Source organism: Vicugna pacos, chromosome 16, assembly GCF_048564905.1.
Source record: "Vicugna pacos chromosome 16, VicPac4, whole genome shotgun sequence".
NCBI classification, from domain to species: Eukaryota; Metazoa; Chordata; class Mammalia; order Artiodactyla; family Camelidae; genus Vicugna; species Vicugna pacos.
This window is the reverse complement of record NC_133002.1, coordinates 35,993,773-36,006,060: the sequence shown is the minus strand read 5'-3', so window position 1 is coordinate 36,006,060 and position 12,288 is coordinate 35,993,773. Positions and strand designations below refer to the sequence as shown.

Sequence of the window (12,288 nt, the reverse complement as noted above, 5' to 3'; positions counted from 1 at the left end):
CTCTGCATCAATATATGCCAAAAGTCTATCCATCAGTCTTCACAAACAAAATAGTAAATATTTATTGGTTGTGGTGTCATGTGCTTTTAAATGGAGGTGGTGACTCTTGATGTTCAATAATAACCCACCACCCAAGTATCTGGTAGAACCATTTTTAACAAACTTTAATTTGTATCTTTACTCTGACAATCATGTCCCAATCATTATTTAAGCAGAGTCAATTTACAATGTGTTAATTTCTGGTGTACAGCATGGTGATTCATTTATATAAAAATTCCTTTTCATATTCTTTTTCATTATAAGCCATTACAAGGTATTGAATATAATTTCCTGTGCTATATAGTGACCTTGTTGTTTATCTATTTTATATGTGGTAGCCAGTATCTACAAATCCCAAAGGGGGAGAAATCTTTTCAACGAGCATGTGACTGGGTATAGTGCTGTGTGCCAGGTGTCAGGTATTCAATAAATATGAGTATTAAGAAGTGTCCTAACCTGGCTTTCATTCTCCGCCACCTTCCCCAACATTTGGTTATGTTTACTCTTGTTTGAAAAAGAGTAGGACATTTTATATGAAAAGAGCCATCAAACTTCTTCTTTAGACTTTAAAAGTCCCCTGTAGTCAGGTTTATCTGGTTGCTGAGTTGAGCATAGGTACAAATTCTGGGCCTCCCTTAATAGCTCTGCTGAATCCCCTGCCCACCTGTCCCCTAAATCTCTGACAAACACTCAGTGGCCCAGTGCCCCCACTGTACATCTTCCTGAAATGTGCTCTATCAAATACATGCCCTCAGTTTGCAGAAAGTAGACTCAAAGGTCCCACATCATCCCCTTCACCTGCTATAGCTTATGTGGCCCAAATCCTCCACTGACTTCTCCAGCCCATCTCTGCCCTCCTGTCCCCCACCCCCTCCACACTCAGTGGTGAGGCAGATATTTAGTGCCTGAAGGCAATCTAACACACTGCTTCCTCCTCTGAGGGGAGTCAACAGTGAAAGAGCCCTCTTAAAACCCTCCCTAATTCTCAACTGCTGCAGAAAAAGCACAGTTCATTCAGTCACTCAGTTACAAATTCAGCTTGATCAATGTTCAGTGAGGTTTCCAAAATGTGGATATTTTGGCCACAGCTACCACACCTGGATAAACCTAATTAAGAAAATTATTTCAATGCTTTGTGTCACTTTAATCTTCCTTTTTAGAAAGATCCTAATTCTCTGACTTACTTTTCACTCCAGGTGAAAGTTTACATCTGTTTCTGACATCCCAGGAGTCAGGTTCAATGCCTAGCCCTAGGACAGTTTCTAAGCTAAATCCTTCAAGGGAGGAGAGACAATATCCTCCCTAGAAAACTCTGCCCAAATATTTGGAAGATCAGGAAGTTCTTGCTAACACGCAACCTCAAACCTTTCTGCTACAGTTTTAATCATTTGGGTTCTTTATAGATTGTATAATACTAGGCTTTACTTAAAAAAAAACCAAAAAACTCGTCAGTTTAGAAAAAAATCCTTTGCCTAAACAGAGCCAACCTTCTGACTTCTCAATGAAATTTGCATACGATAAAGTACATATTGTATAGTAAATGGTGATGTTACATAAAAATATAGCACATATGCTCTTTTCCTATCACATATTTCCATATGTAATATGCTAGTTATATTAAAAACAGGAGACTGATTCATACTATTTCAGAATGTGCATGTAATGATAATATCACACATTTATAGAGTTCTCTATGGTTTATATTTTCTTATTTGCTTTAATTCTACTAACAATGCAGGGAAGTAAGTAGTATTAAACCCATTCTTTTTCTCTGAGGCTGAATCTCATAGAAACCAGGAAATCTGTCCAGGGTTATAATGCTAAGAAATGGCCAAGCAAGGTTGAACCCAAGTATTCTGGCCCCCACCCAGCAGTGCTCCCATTAGGATATGCACCACTCATAGTCCATGGTTTTCAACCAGATTTGTGACAATTTAATTAACCTGCATTAAAAGAAACACCACTGAATTCAGATTTCATCCTCCCTACAAACAGCAACAAGAAACCATCTCTATTATAGAGAAAAAATGATAACCTTGAATATCCTTTTACTTCTTAAGTTCCAATCTTTGATCTTGGGTTTTAGCCTCCGGGATCTGGGCTGGGGAGAGCAGGCAGAGAGGCACTTAAGGGCCTAAGGAAGGAACTGTTCATAATGCTCCTGCCAACACCCACCTAAAGCAGCTTCCTCCTTAGAAAAGTCCAGAATCATGTGTAAACTCCTAACACACTCTCATTCTGATTAGAATGGTCCCCCTGCCTGAATCCTTAGTGCTATAATGACCAGCATCTCTCAAAGATAACTTCCGTTCTAAACATGCCTGTGTTCTCCTTGCTCTCCTATCTGTCTAAATAGATGATGTAAAAGAAGAAATCAACTATCTTTCGCTTTGGTGTTGGGTCCACCCAGACCTTCGCTGGTGAATTTCACGTGGTCAGCCAGAAAATCCTATATGCTATAGGTTACTCCAGATGTGGACTGCTTTTCTTTATTTGTTTGTTTTGTTTTGCACTCAGCTGTGGGCTTAGCAAGGAATCCAAGTTCCACAGACTTTCTCCTCAGGCCAGAGGCCAGTGAAGTTTTTGTTGTTGTTGTTGTTTTTTAAAGGGGAAGAGACTTGGGAACACAGGGAGCCAAGCGGCTTTTTCTCTCAGTCCTTTCTGCTGGGGCTGGGAGAGCCAGCAGGAAAGCGGAAAAGTTTTCATCTTTCTGCTACAGCAGATGAGGTAGCAAGGCTGAGGGATGGATTGGAGAGCATAGTGAATTTGGAGAGCTGAGGCCAAAGCAATCACTGCACTTGACAGTATAACTTGAGGCACTCTTGCTCCTCCCCTTTCCGGCTCCTCACTCCGATACACTATTGGCGACTTTAGCTGTTACTGGAGAGACTGCATTTCCCCAACTCCCAGAATGATTTCTGCTCCTTTATTACACTGATTTGGAATTTATTTCCTTCTGTAGACCTACAATTGTTCCCTTAATTAGGAGGGTGAGGGATGAGATGAGGGGGTTCTTCTTGGGTTGAGGGAAAGGTGGAAAGTGGAGTCTGGAGTCTCTCAGAAGCCAGGTCACACATGGGCTTAGCTCAGGTTTGGGGTTAAAAGAGAAACCCTTGTTCCTTACACCCTTCTTCCCCAAAGTCCTCTGCGGAAAACATCTTAAAGTGAGAGGAAACATCAGGAGCATCTACAAACCCAGAAAGGGGAAACAGAAAGAAATGCCTGCTCTCACCTCAACACTCTTTTTCTCTTCAACTCCTCTGCAGCACCCCCCCCCATCTCAACTCTTCTTTCCTTTGTTTGCTCTCATCCCTCTGCAGTGGTGATTCTCTCACCCTGCCCCCTCCCATCTCTCTTAAAGGAGTTGCCAGCTGGTCCCCTTCCCCCAGCTTGTCCTGCTCTGAAGCAAGGTCTGAAGCAGAGCATACGTGAGAGAGGGAGGGAGGCGGGGGTCCAGTGAAATGCTTTGAGCTCTTTCAGAGTTGGGGGCTAAGCAAGGCTCAGAGTTATTAAGACAAGAGAAAGGCAGTGTGATTCTGGTGCTCAAGATAGAAGGTACAGGCCTGGGAAACAGAAAGAGGGAGCCACACAGAGACTGAGAGACAACTTTGGCCCTCCTTGCAGAGGGATGAGTACTCACCCTGCCGTTTTAGAGGCAGGGAAACCTGAGAAGTTTTCAGGGTCCTCGCAGGACCAGTCCCACCTGCTTCCCCTTCCTCTCCGCAGCTCAGTTGTTTACAGAGATCCTCCCCTGAACTCTTGCCCTCCTGGACTTGCCCTAGCCCCGGCCCCAGGCCTCCGGCCAGGCAGACACCCTGACAGGTTACAAATGAGCGTGGGTGTTAGATTGCGCCAAGCTCTTGTCCTCGGAGTCTGGAGGAGGAGAATCAATGGGCTTTACCTAAGAGCTTCCCTTCCAGTTCCATCCCCGCCTGAACAGAGTGAAGGAGTCACTTCCTGTTCCCCTCCCCTCCCTCAACCCTAACTCAACAGACACCCAGAGCAGAAAGGGGTCAGACTCCACTCCTGAGCCTCAGGACCTCCACACTGAATTTCCTATTCTCTAAGCAAACTCCTTTTATATATTTTAGAAAATTTGTCAGAAATTTGAGTAATTTTTAAGCTGTAATTGGTATTGAATTTATGGATTTGAGGCTTGGGATTTTTAGGGGGGAATGGGGTAGGAGGGAACCGGAAGAATGCACTACACTAGTTTTAAACACTTCAGAGAGAGAATAAAAATTTCCTCTTCTTCACCTGTAAGTAAACATCACCTAGCTCTGTGCTCATTGTGGCTCTCTGGAGAAATACGGGGAGTTATGTGAGTCTGAGTGAGCTAGCCAGCTACAGCTCTGGATGGCTAGAGAGAGGATAAATACATCCGGAGAGATGAGTTGATGGATAGGTAGGGAAAGAATATAAATATGGAGAGAGATGGACGAACAGAGAGATAGATTGAGACAGAGAGAATATAAAGAGAAGCTGAGGGAGAGAAATGGATGTGTGAATGAGGAGAGAGTGGTTATGCGGAGAGATGGAGAGAGAAATAGGGCATTTCTCATCCTCCTCTCCACATTTCTGTCAGCTTGTCTTGCTCCCTGAAATGCCAGTGTCCCACCCCTTACTTAATGCATCCTTCCCCTGGGGATTCTAGACCCTGCCTCACACCCTTAGGCATTTTTGCAACCCCTTCCTTCACAGTCATCCATTTGGCCCCAGATAACATACCTTACCGAGCTGTCCTAGCCTATCAACCCAAGACAAACTGGGAGAAAGAAACTCAGAATGGGAGTTCTGGGCAAAGGAGGCTAGATTCCCCATCTCCTGGTCTACAGACTTGGGGGGACAGCTCCTTTGGGTGGGGGGTGGGAAGAATGAAGGGCAGCTGGGTTGAATTTGTCCAAATCTAATAACCCAGGAGCCTATTGAAGGCCTAGGGGGTTGAGAGGGGAGGAAAGTCTTGAATATTCCTCTAACTTTTCCCCCCTCTCCCTCTGGTCCCTTCTTTCCAAAAGTCTTTGAAGAAAGATGTTTTTGACGCTTCCACGTCACCCTCAGATGGATGGGCTGCGGGTGATTGAAGTGTCTTTGTCATGCTAATGATTGGGGGGTGATGGATGGGCGCTGGGGCTGCCAAACTCTGGCCCGCTGCGCCCATTGGCCTGGGAGAGATCACATGCGCCCCTCCACCCCCACTCCCTACCCCCTTCCTGGGGGAGCCCCGGCCCAGGCGAGCTGGGCTAGGCCATGGATGCAAGCTTCAGCACTGTGACATACTGCCGAAAGGTTGTAGGGCAAGAGGGTGTCTCCCCGAAACGGGCCGACCCTCCAGCGGCCTCGACGCATGGACTATAATAGGATGAACTCCTTCCTAGAGTACCCACTCTGTAACCGGGGACCCAGCGCCTACAGCGCCCACAGCGCCCCCACCTCCTACCCCACCAGCTCGGCTCCGGCTGTTGACAGCTATGCAGGCGAGGCCCGCTACAGCGGCGGGGGGCTACCCAGCCCCGCACTCCAGCAGAACTCAGGCTATCCGGCCCAGCCGCCGCCGTCGGCATTGGGGGTGCCTTTCCCCACCTCCTCGACCTCGGGGTACGCCCCAGCTGCCTGCAACCCCAGCTATGGGCCTTCTCAGTACTACCCTCTGGGCCAGCCAGAAGGAGATGGGGGTTATTTTCATCCTTCAAGCTATGGGGTCCAGTTAGGGGGCTTGTCTGACAGCTATGGAACCCGTGGAGCGGGCCCTGGGCCGTTTCCTCCACCACAGCCCCCGTACGGGGCCGAGCAGACAGCGAGCTTTGCACCAGCCTATGCTGATCTCCTCTCCGAGGACAAGGAATCGCCCTGCGTGTCAGAAACCAGCACCCCCACAGCCCGGACCTTCGACTGGATGAAGGTTAAGAGGAACCCACCCAAGACAGGTAGGGCTCAGGCGTGGCCCCCCTCCCCGGAGCTCAGAGCGGCTCTGCTGCTTCTGCACTGAGGTGTTCTGGGTCTGGGCTGGGTTCCTCTCTCTGAGCTGCCCTGGTAGAGGCAGGTAAGAGCTCTCCGCCCAGTCTCAGGTCAGGTGGGGTCTCCCTATCCAGAGTGCCCGGTTACCCTAAAGAGTAAGTCTCCACACACACCCCCACTTCCTGATCTGTGCGCTCAGGACCTGGTGTGCGTTGGAGGGATGGGGGATGGGAATGTGGGGAGGTTGCTGCAGATTTGGAGATCACCTGGAGGGGTGCCTGGTGATCCAAGGGAACTTTGAGAGCTGAAGTTGGACAGAATGGTGAATAGGGGGAGGGGAGAGGAGGGAGAAAGAGGTGAGAGAACTGACGTGGCCCTTCTCCCGCCCCGCCCCTAGCGAAGGTGTCCGAGCTGGGCCTGGGCGCGCCGGGTGGCCTCCGCACCAACTTCACCACGCGGCAGCTGACCGAGCTGGAGAAGGAGTTCCATTTCAACAAGTACCTGAGCCGGGCCCGGAGGGTGGAGATCGCCGCCACCCTGGAGCTCAACGAGACGCAGGTCAAAATTTGGTTCCAGAACAGGCGCATGAAGCAGAAGAAGCGTGAGCGGGAGGGAGGCCGATTGCCCCCAGCCCCTCCAGGTTGTCCCAGGGAGGCGGCTGGAGACGCCTCCGACCAGTCCACGTGCACCTCCCCGGAAGCCTCGCCCAGCTCCGTCACCTCCTGAACCAAATGTCCCAACCGACGGGGCTCCCCAGCACCAGAGCCCCGCCGTCCAGCCCTCTCCTCTGCTCTCCCTAATCCCGGCCTGCCTCGGCTTCACTACTCAGGCCATCCTCACCGAGGCTGGGGCGCCAATTTAGAACTGCCTTTGCAGGGAATGAGGAAACATTTTTCTCCAGTCTGGGCAGGGTGCTGATGGCTGGGGGCTGTACACGACTAGAGGCCTGAGAGACACCGCACCTGTCAAATGTGGAGGGAAGGGCTTCCCTCTGCCTTTGATCAGGGCATCCGCAGGTGGATGGGGTGGGAGCAAGCCCCAGCCTCCCGGCTTCTCCTTTCCCTTCCAATTTCGACTGGTTCAGTTCAGTGCCTTTGAGCTGCGAGGACTCTCCTCACGCACTCCTATCTTAATTCCCCCTTCTCCACCCAGGATGGAAAGAAGACCTTGATGTCTCTTGTGTGGGAGGTGTTTGGGTGTAGGCAGATTACCAATGCTTAATCTCGCTAGTTGCCACAGACCTTACAATAGCACCAGCTGCCTTGTGACAGACCAAAAAGCTCCCCCCCATCTAACCCCATTAACCCCTCCAGGCACGTTTGTATTGCACTAACGCAGCCTCCAGAGGTTGTTTTCTGAGACCTGCTTCCTCCCACCAGCGACCTCTTCTCTAAGCTACCAAAGTGTTTTGGAACTTGGTACTTCAGAGACTTCTGGAATGTTGTTTGAGGCCTGCCCCCAGCAAGCCTCTACCAGGAAGGCGCAGGCACGCCCCCACTAGTTCCTCCCCTATTTATTGTCTCCTGGAAAAGCCAGGACCCTCCTCCCCATCTCCTCCCCTTCCCCTGGGACAGCCCAGGAGTCCCAGGTGCAGTGAGAGCTCCTACCAGCTGCAAGCATTTCTCTGAACCTTGGAGACAGTGGAGGGACCACTCTTTCTGGAAACCTGAGCCCCAAGCAACCAGGTTCTCTCTGTACCTCCAACTACCTCATTTCAATAAAGTCTGTGTTCTCCCCTCTTCCCGCCTGCTTTTGCTCTTCCACCCAGGGGTACAGGAGGCTTCATACTCCAAGATCCCTGGGGGAGAGGTGAGGAAAGAGTTGGTCCAGGCTGGTGGGTCTGGCAGGAGCTGAGTTTTAAGATTTCAGCTAGATAAAGGGAAGGACTTAACTGGGTGGGGCCTAAGCAGAACTGGGCCCCAGGTTTCCAGGTCTGACCCTGGTCAGTCCTCAGGTCATTGGAGGAACATGGCAAAGACCTGGAGGAAAAGGTGGTGGGGAGGAAGCAGTTCTGAAAGGGTCCTGGAAGGAAGGCAGGAAAGGAGAACGACCGATCTGTTTGGAGAGAACAGTACAGGGTGTGAAAACAGGAGGAAGTGCAGGGGAAGGCGAAGGGCTCTCTACCCCTTCCCTCTCCTGCCTCCTCCCCGCCCAGAGCAAGGCCTGGCCTAGAGTGATACTCGGCGAATACTTGCAGAAGGAGCGAAGCGGGATGGGGAGGCTGTGTAACGTACCCCTCCCCGGCGATTCTCGCTCAAAGAAAATAGGAGGAGATGGGTCGCCAACAAACAAGATTGGCACCTGGGTTACCCCCTCCATTCCCGCCACCCCGCCCAGCGCCCTTCCACCCATTGGGGACGTCGGGGGCGGAGGGGGCGGCTCAGGGCTGGGAGACTCCGGCCGCAGCCCCAGCCGCCGCCTGCGAAGGCTGTCCACCCGGTTCAAGGCGACCGCCCGGGTCTTTGGCCCTGGGCGGCGGGGACGGGGCCGCGAAAAGGCCGAGGGCGCGGCGAGGTGCGGGGAAGGAAGGGCAGCCGCAGGAGGGGGCGGGACGGGGCGCAGAGGGCTGGGGTGGGCGGAGGAGGCCGAGGTAAATCGCAGTCCCGCGCTGACCTTTTTACCTCGAAGCGCCCCCGGGCTTTCCAAACAAGCCGACAGCGCGCCCGCGGGGGTAGCTATTGTCTGCTGGCGGGTCCCACTGACAAATCTTTGGTTGGCGGAGGCGGGGGGCCTGGCTCGGGCATCACCGCGACGGCCGCCAAACCAACTGCGCTCTCTCGCCCCGCAGTGCCATCGAGAGGGCGCAGGCCTGCGGGCTCCGGCCCCGGTTTATTGATTCCGGTGACCCGGGGAGCCCCAGTGCCCTGGAGCCAGGACAGCTGGAGGCGGGCAGCAGGACCAAGGGGGCAGCTAATCCACTCTATCTATTGAATCCTTGACCTCTCAAAGGAAGACAGGAAGCGAAAAGGACTAAGAGTATATGCACGAAATGCTGAGCATTTGCTTCCTAATGAAATTGGCGCTATTACAGGAAAGGCAACGTTATCAATAATTGCACAGCCCAGCTGGAGAGATAGTGTGTTGCAAGAGGAAGCCCAGCTTTCCTAGAGGCTGTCTTGCCCTCTGTCTTTAGAAACAAACAAAAAAAATCTATTAACTGCTTTTCTACATTTAATTGAAATTGCCACCAAGGTTGGCTTCCTCAAAGGGGTCACCTTGACAGAGGGGACAGAGCAAGTGTCTGTGGAAACAAAACTGGTAGAGCCTTCTTGTAGGGTGTATTTCTGGATCCTGAAACCTTTGGACCAGTGGGCAGGAAATCTGGGAGGAGGCAGGAGCTTTGGTTAGACCAGGACTCCAAGGATGGTGAAGCTGGGCCTCAGATTGGGGCTGACAGGTCCTGGGGGGGGGGGGCTGGTCCATTTGGTTTTTGGTCACAGCATAAGGAACCAACAGAGTCCCCCAGGGAGGGGTGAGGGGCTCATCAATCCTCTTTTAATAGAGGGGCAGCTCAAAATAATCCACAATACATTTAAGGCCCCCATCTCCTTTGATCCTAACCCCTTTCCCATTTTGTGCTCTCCAAAAATCCCACTTATTTGAGGCCCCTGACTGGTCTATACGGAAGGCATTTATTTGCAGAAAGAAAAGCACACTGTATTTTCCTATCATAAACTACAAAGGGAAGGTTGGTAAAAACAAACAAACCAAACATAGCATTAAACTTTTCCAAATAGATGCCAAACTGCTTCACTCATAGACTCCTCCGTGCCTTTGAGATTGGTGGTTTCTCTCATAGCCCTTGAGAGGATGAAGGGAATTATATTTCCCAGAAGATCTGAAAGTATATTTTCTGTAAAATTTAAAGCCCTCCACTCCAACACCTCCATTTACCAGATCTCCAAAAAGTCTCCTGTTCTGAAAATAAAGATCCTAAAAGAGACATTTTTTCGCCCCTTGATTCTTCATAGGAGGGAGAACTCAGGTTGAAAGTTTGTCAGTTTCTGAGGCGCAGCTCCTGGCCCCTCCCCCACCGTGGGGGGGGGAGCAATTGGGCTTGCACTCCACCCAACCCTCTGCACCATCTGTTTCTCAGCCCAAAGTGTGAACTTTCCCTCTTTCATTTGCCTTTTTCTTCAGCGTTTGTTCTCCCAACTTGAGTCCCTTTGATCTTCTGGACGAGAGAGACAAGAAAAAGAGATTTTAAAAACCTTAAAGGTCTTCTTACTTTCAATGTGGGTTTCTTTGTTATGAACATTCCTTGTACCAATACCACGGGGCTGCTGGCAGGGAGTTTGTGGGATGGGGAATAGAAGAGGGTGTAGATGGGGGTGGTTGGGGGCATCTCTGGATGACTGACCCAGATGAACCTGAAAAGGCGGCCAAGGAGCCTGGGAGATGGCCAAGAAGTGTGGGTTCAAATCCTTCCAGCCCCACCTCTCACAGCCTTGTGGCCTTGGGCATGTTGCCTGGTTCCTTGTCCCCAGTTTCTTTTTTTCCAAAATGGTCATCATAATAGAAACTATTGCCTAGGGTAGGTGCTGAGATTAAATAAGTTAGTATGTTTAAAATGCTTGGAGCAGTCCCTAATAAATAAATGTGAGCCATAATATCACTCTTAAGGGAGACATGTCCTCTCGCCTTTCTATAATCCCTAATCAACTCTGGGACACATTTTGACCCTTTGGGATGCACACTCTCACTTCTCACACTCATATCTTGTTTGACCCCTGATGGGTGTAGAGACTAGAGACAGGTTCTGAGGCTAGGATGGGTAGAGGAGATTCCCTTCTTAGCAGCTGAGAACACTTCAGCTGGGTCTGGCTGAGACCCAGTGTGCTCCTCACCTGCAGAAGAGGAGAGTTATCCTGGGCCTCCTGCACGCTCTCCTTCCCTCTCCACTGGGAGGGTGGATAGGAAGTCTTAAAGGGAGACACTTCGAGTTTCTGATTTAGAGTGATGGAGAGCAAGGATTCTGAAGTGTAACTTAGTTTTCCATGCGGCTCCTCTTGTATGGGCTGAGTGAGCTTATGCCAGTTAGTCAATTTCCCTGTGCTCCCATTTCTTCAGATGTAAGACAGAGGATGTTGAAGACTAAATGAGATATATGAGACATGCTTAGAACGTTGCCTGGAGGGGCTCAGTAGAGATTTTCTGTTTTCTATTTTCATGTAAGATATTTTTAAAAATTACTTTCCTATCCCGAGTTGTTCTTGGTCTTTGCGTGATGGAAGCAGACATCCTCCAGCCTTCATCCTCCAGCACTGTACCTGCAGACCCAGCTGGTATCATAACCATGGAATTTGCTGCTAGGGAATAAAATAATTCTGAAAGAAAGGGTTCAGGGTAGTCCCACAGAATACTAGTTTTACAGTAGGTGTAGTATCATAATGAGACACGCTTTTGGCAGGACAGCCTCACGATGTAACTCTAGGAGTACATTCTCACTGAGATCCACAAGGTTGGCACGCCCTGCAGTTGTACCAGATTTTTTTCTGATAGTTCTGTCCTGGCTCTAAGAACTTTCCTGTGTGATCTCCTTTACATGACTCAACCACAATATTCCAAATGCTTCAGCATTTGTTATTTCTCAGACTCTCTAAATTCTTTCTGTCCTCAGAGTGAATCCTGATTGGAACAGAAGTGAGAGACAGAAAAAAAATTGGAGTGGGAGAACAGAGAGACACAAGTAGCTGTTGACTTCAGCTCAAAGTAGGACCTCCTGGCCCTTGCTCACTTCACTTGATCTCTTCATCAAGGAAATAAATGGATCAGAGAAGAAAGAATTTGTAGGAAGTCAGGAGACCAGAGCTTCCTCTACGAAGGGCCTCCTGTGTGTCCCTGGATAAGTCACTTAACCTCTCTGGGACTGCTTTCCCAGTCTTTAATGTAAGTTGAATTATCCCACTGCAGCTTTACTTATCTTTTCCTCTGATGTAAATAAGAAAGAATGTTCAACTTGGTCTGGGATGGGGGGTGGTAATGTGAGGGGAGCTTCCTGTTAGATGTAGTCTCCTGGCCTAGTTAAAGCCAATTAAAATGACTATTTTCTCCTGCACCCAACTCCCCAGTCAATTTCCTTCAGGCTTTCAAGATCATGGGCCTAGGTCCAGACAATTCTGAGCCCTGTAGCCCCTTCTGCCTGGAGAGGGCATCTAGGAGGGAGGGAGCCCCACAAAGCATGCGCCCTCTGCTCCTTAGAGGCCTGAAGCTCCCTTCAGTTTACTCTGGCCTGACAGCTCCATTTCAACCCCCACCTTGGAGGTGAGGCAGCTCAATATTTACTCAGCCAGA

At 50.0% G+C, this 12,288-nt stretch overlaps 1 protein-coding gene across 1 annotated transcript; it reads left to right on the top strand.

Annotated features, from left to right (window-relative positions):
- The first annotated feature begins 5,378 nt into the window (after positions 1-5,378).
- On the top strand, positions 5,379-6,817 carry HOXB1 (homeobox B1). Its single transcript, XM_006214195.1, has 2 exons — positions 5,379-5,963; positions 6,392-6,817. The coding sequence occupies exons 1-2, from the start codon at positions 5,384-5,386 to the stop codon at positions 6,718-6,720; spliced, it is 909 nt and encodes a 302-aa protein (XP_006214257.1). The 5' UTR covers positions 5,379-5,383; the 3' UTR covers positions 6,721-6,817.
- The last annotated feature ends 5,471 nt before the right edge of the window (positions 6,818-12,288 follow it).

Coding starts and splice junctions, on each gene's coding strand:
- HOXB1 (XM_006214195.1), top strand. CDS start 5,384: ATGGACTATAATAGGATGAACTCCTTCCTAGAGTACCCACTCTGTAAC. Junction 5,964..6,391: donor GAGGAACCCACCCAAGACAG/GTAGGGCTCAGG, acceptor CCCCGCCCCTAG/CGAAGGTGTCCGAGCTGGGC.